The sequence below is a fragment of the Plasmodium inui genome, assembly GCF_000524495.1.
Source record: "Plasmodium inui San Antonio 1 unplaced genomic scaffold supercont1.20, whole genome shotgun sequence".
Classification (NCBI taxonomy): domain Eukaryota; phylum Apicomplexa; class Aconoidasida; order Haemosporida; family Plasmodiidae; genus Plasmodium; species Plasmodium inui.
The window spans coordinates 274,713-292,145 of NW_008481854.1; the positions used below are offsets into that span (position 1 = coordinate 274,713).

Below are 17,433 nucleotides of genomic sequence, written 5' to 3' on the forward strand. Positions count from 1 at the left end.
GGACAAAATAGAAGCGCACCAACTGGACAAAATAGAAGCGCAGCAACTGGACAAAATAGAAGCGCACCAACTGGACAAAATAGAAGCGCACCAACGGAGCAACCTCGAGGAGGGGAGGGATGATCCCCCGGCGATGGCCCCCCTCTCAAAGAAGGAAGACCACCGAAGGGGCGTGCAAAACCGCCTAACGAGCATACAGGACGTTATCCAAAAGGACATCCCCACGTTGATAAAAAACACAGTGAATAACCACCTGACCCAAAACATAAATAAACAAGTGCAGGAAGCAATAAAAAAAAATTTGTCCAACTTGCTTCATCATAACGGAACGGACATCTCAGAAAAGAAGGCACAGAAATTTAGTACACAGGATGTGCAAGGCCAACTAAGCGACTTAGTAGACGCCCAAATGAGGAAGAATGCAAATCATATATACTCCACAGTAGAGAATCGCATTCAACAAAATGTGAATGAAGAAATAGAGAGGAGCACACACATCGTGAAGAAGCAGATAAAACAAAACGTAACCGACCAGATTGAAACAAACCTTGAAAGAGTCTACAACGAGGTTGATCTAAAGGTAGAAAAAAAAGTCAGTAACGAATTAGCCAAAAATATGAATAGCGTACAAAGTAATCTGCTCCAAAATGTAAATAACGAACTGAAGCGGAAGGTAAAACTTATTGGAGCAAATGTAGACAGTCAACTTAGGGTTCTCATCTCAAGTGAGCTCAAAAGAAGCTTAGACTTTCTACACAATCGAATTAACGATAACATGAATAGAGAGTTAAAGAAATGTCTTTCAATTGTGAATAGAAATTTTGATGATAACTTCCATGAGCACATGGAGAGAAGCGTCCAGATCTTCCTAAAGAATGTCTGTGAATGTCTAAGTCAGGAAATTAAAAACAACGTTAACGTGATGGAGAAAAGTATGATGACCAACTGGAATGATCACGTTTTGGAGAAGGTCACAAGGAGAACGGAGGAGGCGATAAACCGAGTTGAGAAGGCCATGATCCTAATGGATAACACCACGAAGAGAGCGGAAGAAGCCGTGGGTCTGACTAAACACATCTCGGAGGGCATCTCCTCCGAGGTGAGAAGCTGCTTCGATGAGTTCGCCACATCCGTGCAGGAAGGCATTTGTGGGGAGCTGAGAAGCGGCCTACAAAGTGGCGTACAATACCTCAGTAAAGAGAACGAAGTGGCGTCTGTAAAGATGACCCAAGTGATATGTGCCAAAGTGGAGGCCGCGACGAGCTCCGAGTTGGCACGACAAATGGGTACGCTCCTCGGTGGTCTGCGCGACGGGGTGAGAGACAACCTGGGCAGCATGGAGGTGGCTCTGAAGGGAAGTGTCGAGGCAACCCTCAAGCGAAGCGTAGAGACCACTTTGAAGGGAAGCCTCGAGGGAACGCTGAAGCGAAGCGTAGAGACCACTTTGAAGGGAAGCCTCGAGGGAACGCTGAAGCGAAGCGTAGAGACCACTTTGAAGGGAAGCCTCGAGGGAACGCTGAAGCGAAGCGTAGAGACCACTTTGAAGGGAAGCCTCGAGGGAACGCTGAAGCGAAGCGTAGAGACCACTTTGAAGGGAAGCCTCGAGGGAACGCTGAAGCGAAGCGTAGAGACCACTTTGAAGGGAAGCCTCGAGGGAACGCTGAAGCGAAGCGTAGAGACCACTTTGAAGGGAAGCCTCGAGGAAACCCTAAAGAGAAGCCTCCAAACCATCCTGCGGGAAGAACTCAGCAAAACCGCACAGATGCTGTACACCGATGCGTGCGAAGAAGAGGCCAAGAGGAGCGACACAAAATTAGAGACAGTCCTGAATACCTCAAACAAAAATTTCCACGCCCTGATCAAAGTGCAGAGATCCCTGTCGACCCACCTGAACAGAGAGATGAGAATGGTAAAAGACATGAAGGCCAACATGGTTGATGTGAAAACATTTTTTAAAACGTGCTTAACCTGTCTGGAGGAGAAATTGTCCGACGCGATGGAGAAGAACATCAGTGCAGTGATAGACACGAAGGAAGTGATAAACACGAAGGAAGAGATAGACACGAGTGCAGTCATAGAGACGAGGGAGTCTATCCTTAGCAGGTTGGACAATTCCTTTTCCGGCATGGAAAAACTCCTCAGTCAACTCTGCGAGAAGGTGGTTCAGCGGGTAGGAGAGGCCAACGAGAAGTACGCTCATCACATTGCAGAAAAGGTTGGCACAATGGCGAGTACTCACCAGAGTCTTATGAAAGATGAGGGCACCGCGACAGAGGTGCGCCTCGAAAAGATGACCCAAGATATACTGCATCTGACCGAAGCAACCGCGCAAAGGACATACGAACGGCTTAGAATCAACAACGAGGATGTGCTAACTGCCTTTATCGACAATGTACAAAGGGAAAAGGCTCACATGATTATGCACGCAGAAGAAATTATGGCCTGTTTCAAGAAGAGCATAGAGGAACACTCCAGAAACATGCTAGACAATTTGAGTTCGTTGCTTAATGAGAAGGACGGACACATGATGGAGGGATTAAAACAGGTCAGGAGCGAACTTGACATTAAGCTCGAAGAACAAACCAAACAGTTTTTAAGTCACCTCGACCGGAAGATAAACCATGCTATTCGGGGGAGAGTACGTCGTGAGGGGGGTACAGATTGGCATGATGACGCCAACCAGGTGCAGAGAATCACCTTAGGGCCAGACCGGGGTATACCATTTCGTGTCGACAAGCAGAAGAGGTACCTAATTGGTAGCGACATGGTGGAAAATCCTTTGGGCAGCACCGGTCGAGGAGAGCACAGGGAGAGGAAGCGTGGAATGGTGCGTGAAGTGACGCGTGGGATGAAGCGTGGAATGAAGCGTAGAATGAAGCATCGAATGAAACCTGCACTGGATTGGACGCTGTGCCGTGGCGCGCACGGAGAGATGGACCAACCCAACAGACGCATCCGGAAGAGTGTAAATAAGAGGAACCCCAATCAGCCGCAGAACGAGACAGAGGCTACGCGCAAGAGGAAGCCAATTTACGTCGTCAATTACTTAAGGAGCAAAAACAACGACCTCATCAAGGTGGTTCAGCATTTGCATGAAAAGACGAGGAAGATAATATAACTCTGTGCGATTGATAGTGCCGTCGTATGTGTGTCCCCCTATCTGAAATGAACATTCGGAGAGTGCACCAATTTTTTTTGTTTTTTTTTTTCTTCTACTACGTTGCCTCCCTATGAAGAGATGGAGAATTCTCAAACGGCGGGAAGGGGGGAGGTAACTCCCACAGTGCAGAAGAGGTGGATCTCCTTCCCCATCCAACCGCCCCCCCTCCCTCAACCTGCCAAGGTTAAGAAGCGTCTAATTATTTCTACACCTTTGAATCAAAATTTTTTTTTTAACCTCTCGTATGTATATATCTATATGTGCGGGTGTGTACCTACGTTTGCATCTTCGCCGCGGCTCCGCGGAAAAAAGGAAAAAAAAAAAAAAAAACGCAACGCAACGCGACGAATCCAAACGAAACAAAATGGAAATACCAAAAGACAGACAATTCCGAAAAGAAGGGGCTCCCAGGGGATGGAGCGCCTTCGGTGAGCGCGGCTCCCCTATATCGTACAGGAGCCAACCTTTGCATTGCTTCAAAGGGGGGGCGAACCAATTTAGTAAGTACAAAAACGCGGTAACACCTCGCTAGGGAAGAAGTCTCCAAAGACACCCGCCCCCCCCGTTCCACAGGTGCACTAATGCGTAGCGTAACATTACCCGTGCAGCGCATTGACTCCCTCTCCGATCTCACATTTGCCATTTGAAGAAGGAAAAATAAAGGAACTCTATTCCGTGCGCGACATGTTTGTCGTTTCGTTAATCTCTGCGAAGTGGCGTAGTCAAATGGATCTCCATTTTGGGATTTTTTTTTGTCCACCAAAAAATAGGACTCTTTTTTTTTATGAGGTCTCTCCGAATTGATTACCCCTCAATGAAGGGAGGAGAAAAAAAAAAAAAAAGTCGAACGTGTCTTATGTCCCATTTTAAAAGAAAGGTCTATGGTAAGGGTGGGGTTGGGGCACTTCATTTCTTCTCTTTTCTTTTCTTTTATTTTTTTGTTTGGATTATCCATTCAATGTATTGAACGTTCTAATTGTGCTTTTAAATGTATGATGATTCTTCCCGAGTTGACAGAGTCCCCTCCACCGTTTTTTTTTTTTTTTTTTTTTTTCGATCCTGTTGACTACGTTTCCACTTTTGAATCATCGAATGAAGAAGCTCCTGGTGTTGGTGGATCCACTTAGATTCGCTCATTCGTGGCTGTCCACAACCTGCTAGGATGTGCAAAGCGGGGGGGTGGGTGAGGATAGTAGCATAGTGACGGGTCCCTCTCCTCTGTGGACATCTCTGCAGACGGATAAAGGGTAAAAGTGGGTCTCCCCCCATTCGTCCGCTTCGTCTGTAGTGTCGTGTCCGCTTTGTCTACTTTTCCCTCTTCTTCCCCTTCTTCCCCTGCCCCATGAGGAAATCGCTCAAGCTGTGGAGGCTCGTTAAGGGGAGGATCTCTCCACATGCGGGCACCCCCCTTACAATTATAAGTGCCTTCTTTTTTGTCTTCCTTTCTGCCTACGCCATTTGGTAATGACAGAGCTAACGCTGAGGCGGAGACGACGCGGCACGTTACAACACCTGATGCGAGATAGGCGATAGGCAATACGCGATAGGCGATACGTGATTTTCCTTGCCGGGGTTCATCGCAGGGGAGTAGCGGACGACTCACTTTACCACATGAACATCTGTATGCAGTCGGGGAGCCTCTCACAAGTTATCCCTCCCATTACAAATGTTTTTATTACAGGAAGGTTAGAGAACGTTCCAAGGGGATGCGTCCCCGGGGAAGTCGATCCAAAAGAGGACGGAAAGCTAAGCGGGAAGTAGCCAGTTTTCGCGGCGGGGAGGACGCACAGTTAGGAGAAGATGGTGACGATGAAGACAGCGGTGATAGGATCGGGGACGAAACTGCCGTCCAGGGGGATCACTCCAATGCAGACTCACACGAAATGAGCAATGGTGAAAAAACGTCCAAAGCGGAAAGGAAAAAAATAAAAGCTTACTTAAAGTTAAACGAAGGTCTCGACAACATCAGAGATGAGTTGCGTCAAATTGACATAGAATTAAAGAAAATTCTGCACAAAGAGAGCCTCCACTTGGATGCCTTTTACAAGTTCATCCAGGCAGACAATCCTGCATCTAGAAAGACACACTCACTGAAGAACCTGCAGCAGAATCGCTCAATTGATTCTATGGTGGAAAAGGAGCCTCGGGGGAATTGCCTAACAAAGAATGGACGAGGTTTGCATAGGGTCCAGGAAACAGGAGCAAACGAGGACAGAAGTAGCTGTGGCTGTAGCGGTAGCTCCGTGGGAGGGGCGGATAGGGAAGAGCAGATGGGCACGTCCAGGGGAGATTCCTCAGACTCGCCAGGTTCTTCCTGTTCGCCCGATTCTCCTAAAGGGGCCAGCTCGACCCACCTTAACCATGAATCCCTTTCGAATGGCGAGAAAAAGTTTGACTTTGAAGCGAAGGGGGAGAAAAAGGATCCATTCGACGGGGACACACAGGGAGTTGATACCAAAGTGAAAAGAGAGTCAGTCCCTTGTAGGGGACACGGACAGGCCCGAAATGTCAGAGATGTGGAGTCTCTTTCTGTGGAGAGTGACCCATCAGATGGCCAAATGGTCACTGCGGGTTCTGCCGCTTCGGATGAGGCCATCTCCGGTGGTGGCGCCAACGCGATAGGCTCGCCCGGGGAGGCCACCGAATTGGGGGAAGAGAGTCCTGAAAATGGCATAAAAGAAATGGGTTCATCTGTGAAAGTTGCAGAAGAGAGTCCTAAAAGGGGAGTAAAAGAAATCGGTTCATCCGTAGAAGTGGGAGAAGCGGGTTCTGTCAGCGAAGTAAAAGGAGATGATGCGCCTGTGGAGGTGGGAGAAGCGGGTTCTATGAACGAAGTAAAAGAAATGGGTTCATCAGTGGAAGTGGGAGAGGCGGATTCTAAAAGTGGGGTTAGAAGCACGGAAACGTCCAGCAGAGCCAAAGAATTGGACCCATCCAACAATCTGGAACAAACAGAAGAATCAAACTTAGTCAAAGAGATAAGAGAATCTATCCAAGTCAAAGGAGCAGAAATAGCCAACCAGGACAAAGAAGTAGGTTGTCTCAACCAAGCCGAAGAAATGAGATCCTCTGACGAACTAAAAGAGGTGGACTCACCCGCCCAATTGAAAGAAGTAGACACGTCAAGCATGAACGCGAACGACGCCCCAGAGGGACAAGGGGGACTCGGAAAAGATTCAGTGGAGAGGAAGAGGAGCAGCCAACAAGGAATCCAAAAGGGGGATGGCAGTTCGGTCGGAAGGGACGCCGAGGGACAGGGAAAGGAAGGCGAAATGGTGGAACAGAAGGGAAAGGTGAAAGATGGCGAAGGGGAGAGAGATTGCAAAATGGAGAAAGATGGAAAAGTGGAGAGAGATGGAAAAATGGAGAAAGATTGCAAAATGGAGAAAAATGGAAAACGGGAGAAAGATTCCAAAATGGACAAAACTGACCAAGGGGACGACGCGAACCTCGATGGGGCAGAAGGACGACCAAACAGCAGAGGCAGGGAAGGCTCATTATTTAACGCAATAGGGAACCTCTTCCGTAGAAACAAAAAAAAAGTTCAGAGGGAACCTCCAAAAGAGAAAGGACAAGAGGAGCAAGTAGAAGTTTACGACGTAAAAAATGAAAGCGAAAAAAGTGAAAAATGTGAAAAAAGTGAAAAATGTGAAAAAAGTGAAAAAAGTGAAAAACGTGAAAAAAGTGAAAAATGTGAAAAAAGTGAAAAAAATGAAAAAAGTGAAAAAAGTGAAGAAAGTGAAAAAAGCGAAAAAGACGAAAAAGACGAAAAAGGCGAAAAAATGCAAAGTGCAGAATCAAAAAAAATGAAAGACGATGCAGAGAGGGGTGACGATGAGCTAGCAAAAATTAAAAGCTCAAACGGTGACGATGCAGATGTGGGTGTGTGTGCAAAGAGCGCGGACAAATCGATCAGCGGGGACGACGGGATCAACTCGGATACGGAAATACGAAGTGACGTTTCAGTTTATACAAATGCCAAGTCGGAGGGGGAAGCTCTTCACATGGAGAAGCAGGAGGAGGAAGCTATTCATGTGGACACACCGGAGGGAAGTTGCTCAGGTGAATCTATGAGTCAGGGTGGAAGAGGACGAACTGTGGGTAGAGGGGAGAATGACCAGAAAGAGGACCAACATGAAGAAGCGGCACGTGTAAAAGTCAACGAAGGGGACCAAAAAGGTCAAGAAAAATATTTCAATGAGAGGACACCCCCAAACGTAGACCCAACTGTCGTAAGATGCAAAGATAAATTTGGATCTCTTGATTCCGGGGAAACCCACCAAAGGGAAGGTGGCGGAAAAGTCGTCATAAAGGACGACGCAGAGGATGACCAAGAGGATGACGCAGAGGACGACGCAAAGGACGACGTAAAGAACGAATGGCATAACAGCCACAACGGCACCAATGGCATTCACAACAATAACGGAGACAAATCAGTGGCAGATACAGACGATTGCACTAAAGAGCTGGAGACAAAAATAAGTCACCGAAATAGACAGGAGCAGATGAACCGAAGAAGAAGCGCAAATGAAGACGCATCTGGGGGGCAAGGTCAAGCAATTGAAAGTGATCCCACTGGACATGCCAGCGAAGCAGGCGACCTGAAGACAGACACGGAAGAGGAGAGCAGCGGGGAAGTTCAGCAATCTGAAAAAGGTCAGCAGTCTAAAAAAAGTGAGCAGTCTGAAGAAGATGAAAAATCTGAAACAGATGAACCAAACAAACAGAGCGAACCACGTGAGGGAACCCCAAATGGAGACAACGATGGCTATCGACATGAAATACCAAGAGGGGGATCTTCCAAAGAGGTGAAAAGTGAAGGAAATGAATTGGAGGACGGAAAAATGGAGACAGTCGAAGATACCGCGTCGGTGATTGCTTCTAAGGAAGGGGGAGATGTGACGGAGGAACGAAATTTGAAGACCCTCCGCGTGTGGGGGTCAGCCGATAGGAAAGAAAACGACGCGAACGACTTGGGTGCTGTTGGTGGTTCGAAGGAATTGACGAATGCAGGTTCAGCGCAATTAAGTGATAAAGGCTCGGAAGGGGGTTCCCTCGTTAGCGGGGGAGGTTATTTGAAAGAAAAAGACATGAACGAGATTCCATCGGTAAGCGGCGCATGTGATTTGAAAGAAAAGAGCATGAAGGAGACTCCATTCGTTATCGGGGTAGGTCATTCAGACGGAATTGCGTCGAGGAAGGGATCCTATGTTATCGGAGCAAGCCAGTTTAATCGGGACACGGCAAAGAAACACTCGCACGATAGCAGCGTAGTTGGATTGACAGAAAACGCGCCAGAAAAAAACTCCTTCGTTAGAAGGGAATCCGACTCGAATGAAGACAGCAGAAGGAAGGCTTCCCGCATGACTGTTCCAGATGATTGGCCTGAAAACGAGTCAAAGAGGGGATCATATGTTGCAAGCGAAATCCGCTCAAGTGAAGGAGACTCAAAGAGGGGTTCACTTGTTAGCCGAGAAGGCCACTCCGGTGAAGGAGCCTCAACGGGGGATTCACCTGCTGAGAGGACAATCGATTCGAAAGGAAAGGAGCCCAAGACGGTCTCATATGTAAGGGGGTTAGGCCATTCGATGGAGGAGGACACTAAAGGCACAAACGGCGCGAATGACACGAAAGGCACGAAGGACATTTGGCACATGAAGACACCGGACGACGTGAGTGAAAGCAGTTCGGAAAAACTACACGTAGATATCGACACTTACCTGAGCGTTAACCAGGCATGCAATTCAAATGAGACTAAATCGGAGGAATCCATTACGAACAGAAAAGTCATTTCCAATGCAAGCCGAGCAAAGGAGTCCAGAGGTGGAAGCCCAGACAGGGTGAAAGAAAACATGGAAAACAACCTGTGCGTAGGGAAGTCTGGGGACGCAAATGGGAGCGAGGAAAGGAGGGGTTCAGATATAATCGATTCGGATTACTCACATGGAAGCAGTAGGAAGAAATCATCACTTATTATCGATCCGGATTACTCCTATCGAACCAGTGCGAAGACCGCATCGCTTATTAACAGGGCAGCCCACTCACACGAGAACGATTCAGACGAATTATGCATAAACAACGTCACGAAGATCTCTGCTGACAGGTTAGATGATTTTATTCAAAAGGGCATTAGTAAGACAAGGTACTATGCGGACCCCTCAGGGGATGCAAGTGAGAGATTTCCCACAAGGGGATCATACGTTAAGAAGACAACCCATTTTAGTGAAAACAAATCGAAGAGGGATTCTTGCGTGGACAGGAAAAGCGCTACGAATGAGCGAAACGAACTGAATTTTTGCATTAACAGGTCAGGAGATTCCAGTGTGAAAGAGGTCAAGAAGGGCTCACACAGGGACAGTTCATCCGAGTGGAAGGAAAACGACGCAGATGGATTGGCGGTAAGCGACGCAGATGAACTGGACGCAGCTGAATTGGGGGTAGACAGTATGAGTGAAAATTGCGCCGAGGGAGTCTCCTATGTGGACAGTTCAGAGGGCTTCGAAGGAAGGAGCGGAAGGAGGGGGTCGCACGTGGACGGGTCAAGGAGGAGGTCCTACATGAGCAGAGAAACCCATCTGAACGAAGATAACACTAAGAGGAGATCCCGCGTCAGTGTGGCAGACCATCCTCACGAAGACAACACAAGGAAGGGATCCTATCTGATCAGCGCTGCTGATTCGAATCAAAGGAGCGGCAGGAACTCCTCTCAAATTAGCTGTCCAGATAACTGGAGTGACAGGAACCGAAGCAAGCCTTATCATATGGAAAGGACTCCCCATCTGAGTGAAACCAGTTCCAAGACGGAGTCATACATGGAAGCTTCGGAGGACACACGCACAAAGGATAGAACTGTATTGTATATTAACAGGTCAGGTGATCTGGGGGGATGCAGATCGAGGAAGGCCTCACACATTAGCAGCAAAAGTGACGTGGGCCAAAGGAAAGGAAGCGCATCGTGTATCACTACGTCGGACGGGCTGAAGGATAACGACACAGGGAAAACGTGGCGTGTGAATCATACAGACTATTCGAAAGAAAACGACGGAAGTGCTTCGCTCGTTGGACAATCAGGCGAGTTAGACGAAGGTAACACGAAGAAGACTTCATTTGTGGAGGAAGGAAGTGAGTGGTACCTTAGCCGGTCGGGAGATTTCATGGGAAACGATTCAGAAGAAGTGAAGGTGGCCGCTTCAAACAAATTAAATGTTAGCCGGCTGGGAGATCCCCCTGGAAACGATGCAGAGGAAAAGGCCTGTATTAATAGGCCAGGCTACCCCTGTGAGAGCAGCCTAATCGAAGAACGTACGGAAGACGCAACGAGGTTAAGTGTTAGGAGGGGAGAAAATGCAATCGAACAGAGGGCAGTGCGAATGTCACCCGGTAGAAGGTTCGTCAGTTCAGCTCGAAGCGAGACAGGGCACCCCATTTATCTGACCAGTGGAGGCAATTTTATTGAAAACGATTTGAGGAAATGGAGCCTTAGCACATCCAAGGGGGGTTCATCTGTGAAAAAGTCCACCGATTCGAAGTCCGCCGATCCAAATGGAAAGGACTCGAAAGAACTAACAGGAGATGGGGCGAACAAGATAAGAGAAAACAGTTCAAGCCAGTCACATGAAGACAACTCCGGGAAGTCCTACTTTATCCTCGCCGATAATTCAAAGGGGGAGACAGAAAGGAGCAGATCGTATGTAAAGGGAACAGATAACTCGAATGAAGACATCCCAAATGGGACATGCACAGAGGGAGAGCCATCGTCAAGTATTACCAATTTGAGTGGAATGAGCAGAATGAGCGGAATGAGTAGAATGAGTAGAATGAGCGGAATGAGTGGATGCAAGTCAAACAGGGGGGCGTTCACCGACATGACAATCCCTTCCAGTGACAGCGGCGGTAGGAAGACTTCCCACATCATGAGCAGGACAGACGGGTCGAATGAAATTATTGCAAGGGAAGCCTCCGACATGAACTATGTATCCACCTTTGAGAAAGATGACACAAATGAATCCATCGTTAGCATATCATCGGTAGGGTCGAAAAGAAGCAAGATAAAGAAGGGGTTACTACGTATGAGGAGGTCGGACCGTTTGAATGAGGAAGAGTGCTCGAAGAGCCAGCCTATCGGTGGTGTTGCCGATTCGAACGAGGGGAGCGGACAGAAGGGATCCTACGTGGACAGGGAAGATCGCTCCAGGGAAGCTTCCCAAATTAGTAGTCCAGATAACTGGAGTGAGCAGAACGGAAGGAAGGGCTCGCATACCTACAGGATATACAGCTCAAACGAAAACGAATTAGCGGAAGAATCGAGCATTAACAACTCAGGCGATTTACCTAAAAACGGTAATAGGAAGAAGTCTTACACAAAGAAGTCACACGATTACAATGAAAAGAACAAAGGGGAAGCCACTGGCGTCAAGGGATCAGATGATTCGAAGGAAGGAAGCACAAACGAATTGGACACAGAGGATGCGACGAAATGGACAGTCAACGCTTCACCCCATTTAGAGAAAAAAAATGGAAGGAAGACGTCACATATGAATAGGCCAAACGATTCCAACGAAATGAACACAAGGAGGGACTCGTGTTTTGAGGAGTCAATTCATTTTAGTGAAAACGCGTCGAGGAAGACCTCACATGTGCTGAAGTCAGAGACAGCCGAGATGGCCAACAAAACAGCGGACTCAAATGAAAGCGACTCAACCAAGGCATGTATTAACAGTGTAGGCGATACAAATGAAGGCGACTCAACCAAGGCATGTATTAACACTGCAGCCGATACGAATGAAAGCACCTCTGAGGGGGTGTCCTATGTTAGTGGGTTGCCCCATATGAGTGAAAGCAACACGAAGAAGAGTTCATTTATTGACACGTCTGACCCTCTGAATGAGGACCACTCGAAGAGTTTCTCCATTGGCAGGGCTGGCGGTTTTAATGATGAGAGGCAAAGGGGGTGCCACATAAACAGGGTTATTCATTTAAATGAAATACACAGTAACACATCGCTCACGAATCGGAATGGTGAATTGGCTGAGAAGAGGGAACAAGATGTTGCCAGCACTAGCTTAGGTGATGCAGATGAAATGAACGACATTACTTCACACTCAAACGGGGCTGATGAATTAGCCGAGAAGAGCAATCAACACTTCTGCATGAACAAGTCAGGTGATATAGACAAAACGGAAGATCACACTTCGCAGGAGAGCCGGATGGCCACCGCTCAGGAAACGCAGCGGACAGGTGGATCGAGGACAACAAACGCAGTCAGTGAAAGCCAAAAGCCGATTAAAAAATTGAGAGAGTATTTTGTGAGTGGAAAAAACGATTCAGAGATGTTGAAAGATAGCACGACGGACGTAAGTGGGGGACTACGCGAAAGGGGTACAGACAGAAGGGGTACAGACGAAAAAAGCACAAACGAAAAAGGCAAAGACGAAAACAGAACAGATAAAAAAAGCACAAACGAAAAAGGAACAGACGAAAGGAGCAACTCTGACCATTTTAAAAACATCCAGGGGAAATATAAATTTCAAATGAACATGAAGGAGGAGGAAATAAACGAGCTACAGAAAAAGTTAAAGGATGAATTTCAAATGCTACACGAAATGAGCAAAAAGAAAAACAGCCTGAAAAATATTTTGGAAAATTGTGTACATGTTAAGTGTGTGGATAGTTCCAAACAAGCGATTGACGAGGAGCAGTACGACCGAGTTGATTTGAAACACACCCTGAGTGGGAGTAGAAGCGGAACTGGGAGCGGAAGTGGAAAGGAACATACTGGGGGTGACGAAACGGGGAAAGTGCACCCGAAGGAGCCTTTGGCTGACGTTCAAGACGAAAGCACATTTGAAGATACACGACCGGAGGAGGCATTCGACATGTCCAACGTAAGGCGGGCACTGGGGGTGGAGCGGCGCTTACCCTGATGTGCAGACGTGTTGATTTGCATGTGCTCACTGCACTGTTTGCTTACGCCTGCTGGTGCCTTTCCCCCTTTTAGTTTTCCACCGAGATGAGTAACCGCGAAATGAAGAAGCTGAGAAAGTGGAAGGTGAGTCACATGCTGGAGAGCGGTCCCAACGTGAGGTCATTCCTGTGTGTTGTTCTTTTCCCCCTTGTGAGCGTGATCACATGGGGGTGGCGCTTCACCACAAATGGTGCACTCCAAACGGTGGCACCCCCATTTGTCCCTCTCTCCCCCTTTGCAGTCACTAATGCTATCAAAGGAGCACAAAGACGACTGGCTGTCATCCGACGTCCTCTTATGGTGTTTCTTGAACTTCATCAAATTGAAGAAGATCGTGAGCATAACTGAGTTGTCGGTTAAGTTTCAAACGAAGCGGGAGGTGAGCGCGGTGTGGTACTTTCGTTGGGGCGGAGTCAACACGTGTCCGCATTTGTAGGCGGCTGCATCTATACACGGCTGCTCCACAGGAATTCCCCCCACACACCATTCACTGACCCACCCGCAGAACATACGGAGAAAACTCAAAGAACTCGAAGAACACGACATGATTCAGGGGGTCATGGACACGGAAGAGAACTACATCTACTTGTCCCAGGAGGAGGTCACGAAACTGTGTGTGGAGATCCTGTCCATTGAGAAAATAAAAACACACGAGGATTTCGTGGAAATATGCAACAAGGTCATATCTCTCAGTATCAACGACCAGGTGCGTTTTTCCCCCCATGCGGCTCTCCTTCATCCCAATTGGCCAAAACGTTTTGCGCACAGTTGCCACGAACAGCAGAGAAAAGGATCTCTTCACAATCATATGCACTTTCTTCCCAACCGCAGGATGTGCAAAAATTGAAAGAAGTGGAGGAAAAAATTGTTGAAGCGAATAAAAAAAGATATTCCGATTTTGCCTGCACAACCTGACCACTCGCGGTGAAAAAAAAAAAAAAAAAAAAATAGCTGTATGAACAGAAATGGCTAGCTACGCTCTGCACACGACGCGATGTTGAGCAGTACCTTTCTTTGTTGCCTCTTTCTTGGGCACACTTCCTCTTCTGCACCTAAAATTGGCCCACTTTTTTTGCGATACCCTTTTGGGCTACTTTTTCTACTACTTCTTGAAGTGGTTTTTTAAAAACTCGATACACTTCGCTTCGTCCTCTCCGTGGATGCAGGAAAACCGAATCTGCGAGGGGAATGGGGCGCAGGCGAGTCAATGTTTTGTGGACGCTTTGTTGACACTTTAGCGACGCTCTATAGGGCCACTCAGTACGTGCCAACTGGTATGCCTCTTCGCACGCGCAGGGTCACATCGCAAGCGCCTTTTTAACTTTTCCCCTTATTTTATTTTTTTTTTTTTCTCTTTCCCGTTTTTTCTTTATCTCTGCTTTGCCCCCTCGCGCGTCGGGCATGGCGCCTCTCTGCCTTACAATTTGCTCGTAGACCTCGCCGATCCTGTTGGGCGAGAGCTGCGGGAAGTTGTGCCGAATATCCGGCCACTTGAGAAACGGCTTGACGTTATAAGCTGCCTGCAATTTATTTTCCAAAATAAACTGGTACAGCTTTTTGGCGAAGTCGGACAAGTACACGTCCGCGGTGATGGTGGTGACGAACATTTTATTCACCTCCTTATATTTGTGGAAGATAAAAAAAATTAAAAGCAGCAAGTCCCATTTCTCTCCAACGCTTTTTAGGAACAACACAACGTCCCCAATGATGTGTGCATTCTTCTTCCCATCACAAGTGCTATTTTTTAAAAAATTAAAAACGTCTATATTTTTGTACAGCTTGTACAGGCTGCTAAACCCTTCATATATCTGCACACAAAATTTTCCATGCTTGAGTGGAAATTTTAGGGATTCCCTAATTATGAAGGAGACGACCGGTTCACTTTTTCCTCCTTTTTTTATCTGCACGTGGTGATTTTTTAGCGGCAGGAGGTACAAGCAGAGCTGTACATTGTTCACATTTTCATGATAATTCATCCCGGGGAAGGTTTCCCTCAACAGGTTGTTCTTTTCGATGTCTTTAAAAAATTTTACGTATTGCAGTCCTTCCACACACCAGTCTGTTTTTTCATCCCCACTCGTCTGGAGGGGGGAGAATTCCCCCGGTTGGGAGTACGCCCCTGTTTCCAGCGTGCTTGTTATGCTGCCCATTTTGTTGTCACCCCTGGGGGAGGCGTTGACAAATGTCCCCTCTGCGTGGCCTTCCTCGTGATGGATCCCCCCGTTGGCGGAGCGGACATTTCCGTTTTGCACCCCAGTTGAGTCGAGGCCCCCATTGGGTGGGCCTGCACCGTTCGCAGCGTTGTTAGTGGCAGCGTTGTTAGTGGCAGCGTTGTTAGTGGCAGCGTTGTTAGCCGCTTCGCTGTTAGTCGCTTCGTTGGCGTCCCCCGAGAGGAGGTCCCCCTGGAGGAGGTTCCCCTTCTTGTTCACCCTGTCACCCTTCCGCCGATCTGTTTCAAGAACCTCCCCATTCTGTACAAAGTACTCCCCCGGTAGAGAAAAAATCTCCTTCGCATAGGAACTATAATTTAACAAGGTCAAAGAAAGAACGATATTTTCACACCTCTTGGAAAATATTTTCATCATTTCAGAAGAGAGTCTACTTCTGGAGATTTTCTTTTTAAAAGATTTCATAATGTGTTCATTTTTTAAGACGTCAAAGACGGATTTCTCCACGAAGAAGTTAAAGAAGCCACAAAATCGAATGCACCTGATTATTCGAAGAGGGTCATCCAGGAAGGTAGACAAAGGATCCAGTGGGGTGCAAATGACTTTATTTTTTAAATGGAGAATACCCCTTCTAGTGTAGTCTTCCACTCTATTGTTGCTCAAATTGTAGAAGAGTGCATTTACAGTGAAATCTCTTCTCAGTGCATCTTCCTCTGGAGTCCCAATAACAATCTCCGGGATTCGACTCTCTTCTGTGTACTTCTCATTCCTCAGGTTAACAATATCCACTTGGAAATTAAACAGATGAAAGCTAGACGTTTCTAGGTGTTTGGACTGATCTGAGTTAATTTTAATGATGCCAAAATTGAAGTTCTTTTTCTCCTTTTCTTGTATGTACTTCTTTATATAGTTACAAAAGTCTGACCCTTTCATATTGTCTACTGTAAGATCAATGTCATCATTTGAGATGCCAAGAAATTTGTCTCGTACCCACCCCCCGACCACCCTCAGGGTACATTGTAGATTGTACGCCTCGTTTACCTTCTGAAGGAATGAGAACAGTTCTTCTTCTTCCTTCCTCATGGTTTTTTTTATCAGCTCCTCGATTTGGAGAGTCCCCTCTGGGTGGGGGGAGGCGCTCTGATCACTTGATACTTCGCCTTTCGGCCCCTTTGGTACTTCGCTTTGCTGCCCATTTGGTGTCCCACCTCCCTTCCCATTTGGTGTCCCGCCTCCCTTCCCATTTGGCATTCCCCCCACGGCCTGCGCCAACTCCCTTTCGTCTACAACATACTTGTTCAAGTAGCTAACGTAGGCCTCTTCCTCCATCTCCCCCCTCGTGCTGTATCTGCGCAGGCTGAAACGTCTGCTGCAGCTTCGGAGGCTGAAACGTTTTCTGTTGTTGCTTCTTCCCCCCAAGTGGTGGCTCCTTCTATTTGCATTTAAGAAAAGAAAGCCTCTCGTGCAATTGAAAATTTTTTTTTTCCCTAGAAGATTCATGTGATTATTTTTCCAGCCGAAAAATAACTTGGCATGGTGGTGTTTCTTCTTGGTAAGGAGGGTGGAGGCGGAGTTTCGGCCCGCTCCCTTCACGGCGGTTGTTGCCACGAGGAGCAGGATGAGCGGCAGCAACGGGAGCAGAGGCAACAGCAGTGATCTCAGCGACCGCAGCGATCGAAGCGGCTGCGGTAGTGGAAGAGGCAGCGGGGGGACGTATGCAGGGACGTCGAGTGAGCTCATTCATTATGGATTGTTAATGAGACGCAGGTCATTCCGGAATCGGCCACGCGGTTGCGCTGTACGGGGGTGCCAGCGGGAGTTCGATCTCCGCGCAGGTTGGCTACTTACATGGGCATGTCCCAGTGCGGACGTCCCGCTTTGGGCAGCGGTCAACGGGAAGCAGCCAACGGTTAATCTGCTTGCATAGGAGAGGAGCGATGCACCGCGAACTGGACTCCACACAGCACGAGCATTGCACAGGGACACGATTCAAATGTAGCAACACAAACCTATAATAGGTGAGAATATTTTTAACGTGACCCGTGTGCATATTTGGGACGGTCGACCCGGCGATGCTTCTCCCGTGTTCGCTCTGGAAAAAAAAAAAAAAAAATCAAGCCTAGATGATAAGTTATAAGTAA

At 47.5% G+C, this 17,433-nt stretch overlaps 3 protein-coding genes across 3 annotated transcripts in view; 2 read left to right on the forward strand and 1 right to left on the reverse strand.

Moving 5' to 3' along the window:
* The window catches only part of C922_04175 (hypothetical protein), a gene marked incomplete at both ends in the record, with an annotated part of 3,991 nt that extends 873 nt beyond the window's left edge, over positions 1-3,118 (forward strand). The window contains one exon of the mRNA XM_008819760.1: positions 100-3,118. Within this exon, the coding sequence (XP_008817982.1) occupies positions 100-3,118 (3,019 nt within the window). The remainder of the gene's footprint in view (positions 1-99) is intronic.
* A 1,748-nt stretch (positions 3,119-4,866) lies between these two features.
* C922_04176 (hypothetical protein) lies at positions 4,867-14,039 on the forward strand (the record flags this gene model as incomplete). The annotated part of the gene is made up of 5 exons (XM_008819761.1): positions 4,867-13,044; positions 13,158-13,208; positions 13,366-13,503; positions 13,630-13,830; positions 13,956-14,039. The coding sequence occupies 5 exons, from the start codon at positions 4,867-4,869 to the stop codon at positions 14,037-14,039; spliced, it is 8,652 nt and encodes a 2,883-aa protein (XP_008817983.1).
* Positions 14,040-14,226: 187 nt separating this feature from the next.
* On the reverse strand, positions 14,227-16,792 carry C922_04177 (tRNA nucleotidyltransferase (CCA-adding enzyme); the record flags this gene model as incomplete). The annotated part of the gene is made up of 2 exons (XM_008819762.1): positions 14,227-14,301; positions 14,546-16,792. The coding sequence occupies 2 exons, from the start codon at positions 16,790-16,792 to the stop codon at positions 14,227-14,229; spliced, it is 2,322 nt and encodes a 773-aa protein (XP_008817984.1).
* Between the last annotated feature and the right edge of the window lie 641 nt (positions 16,793-17,433).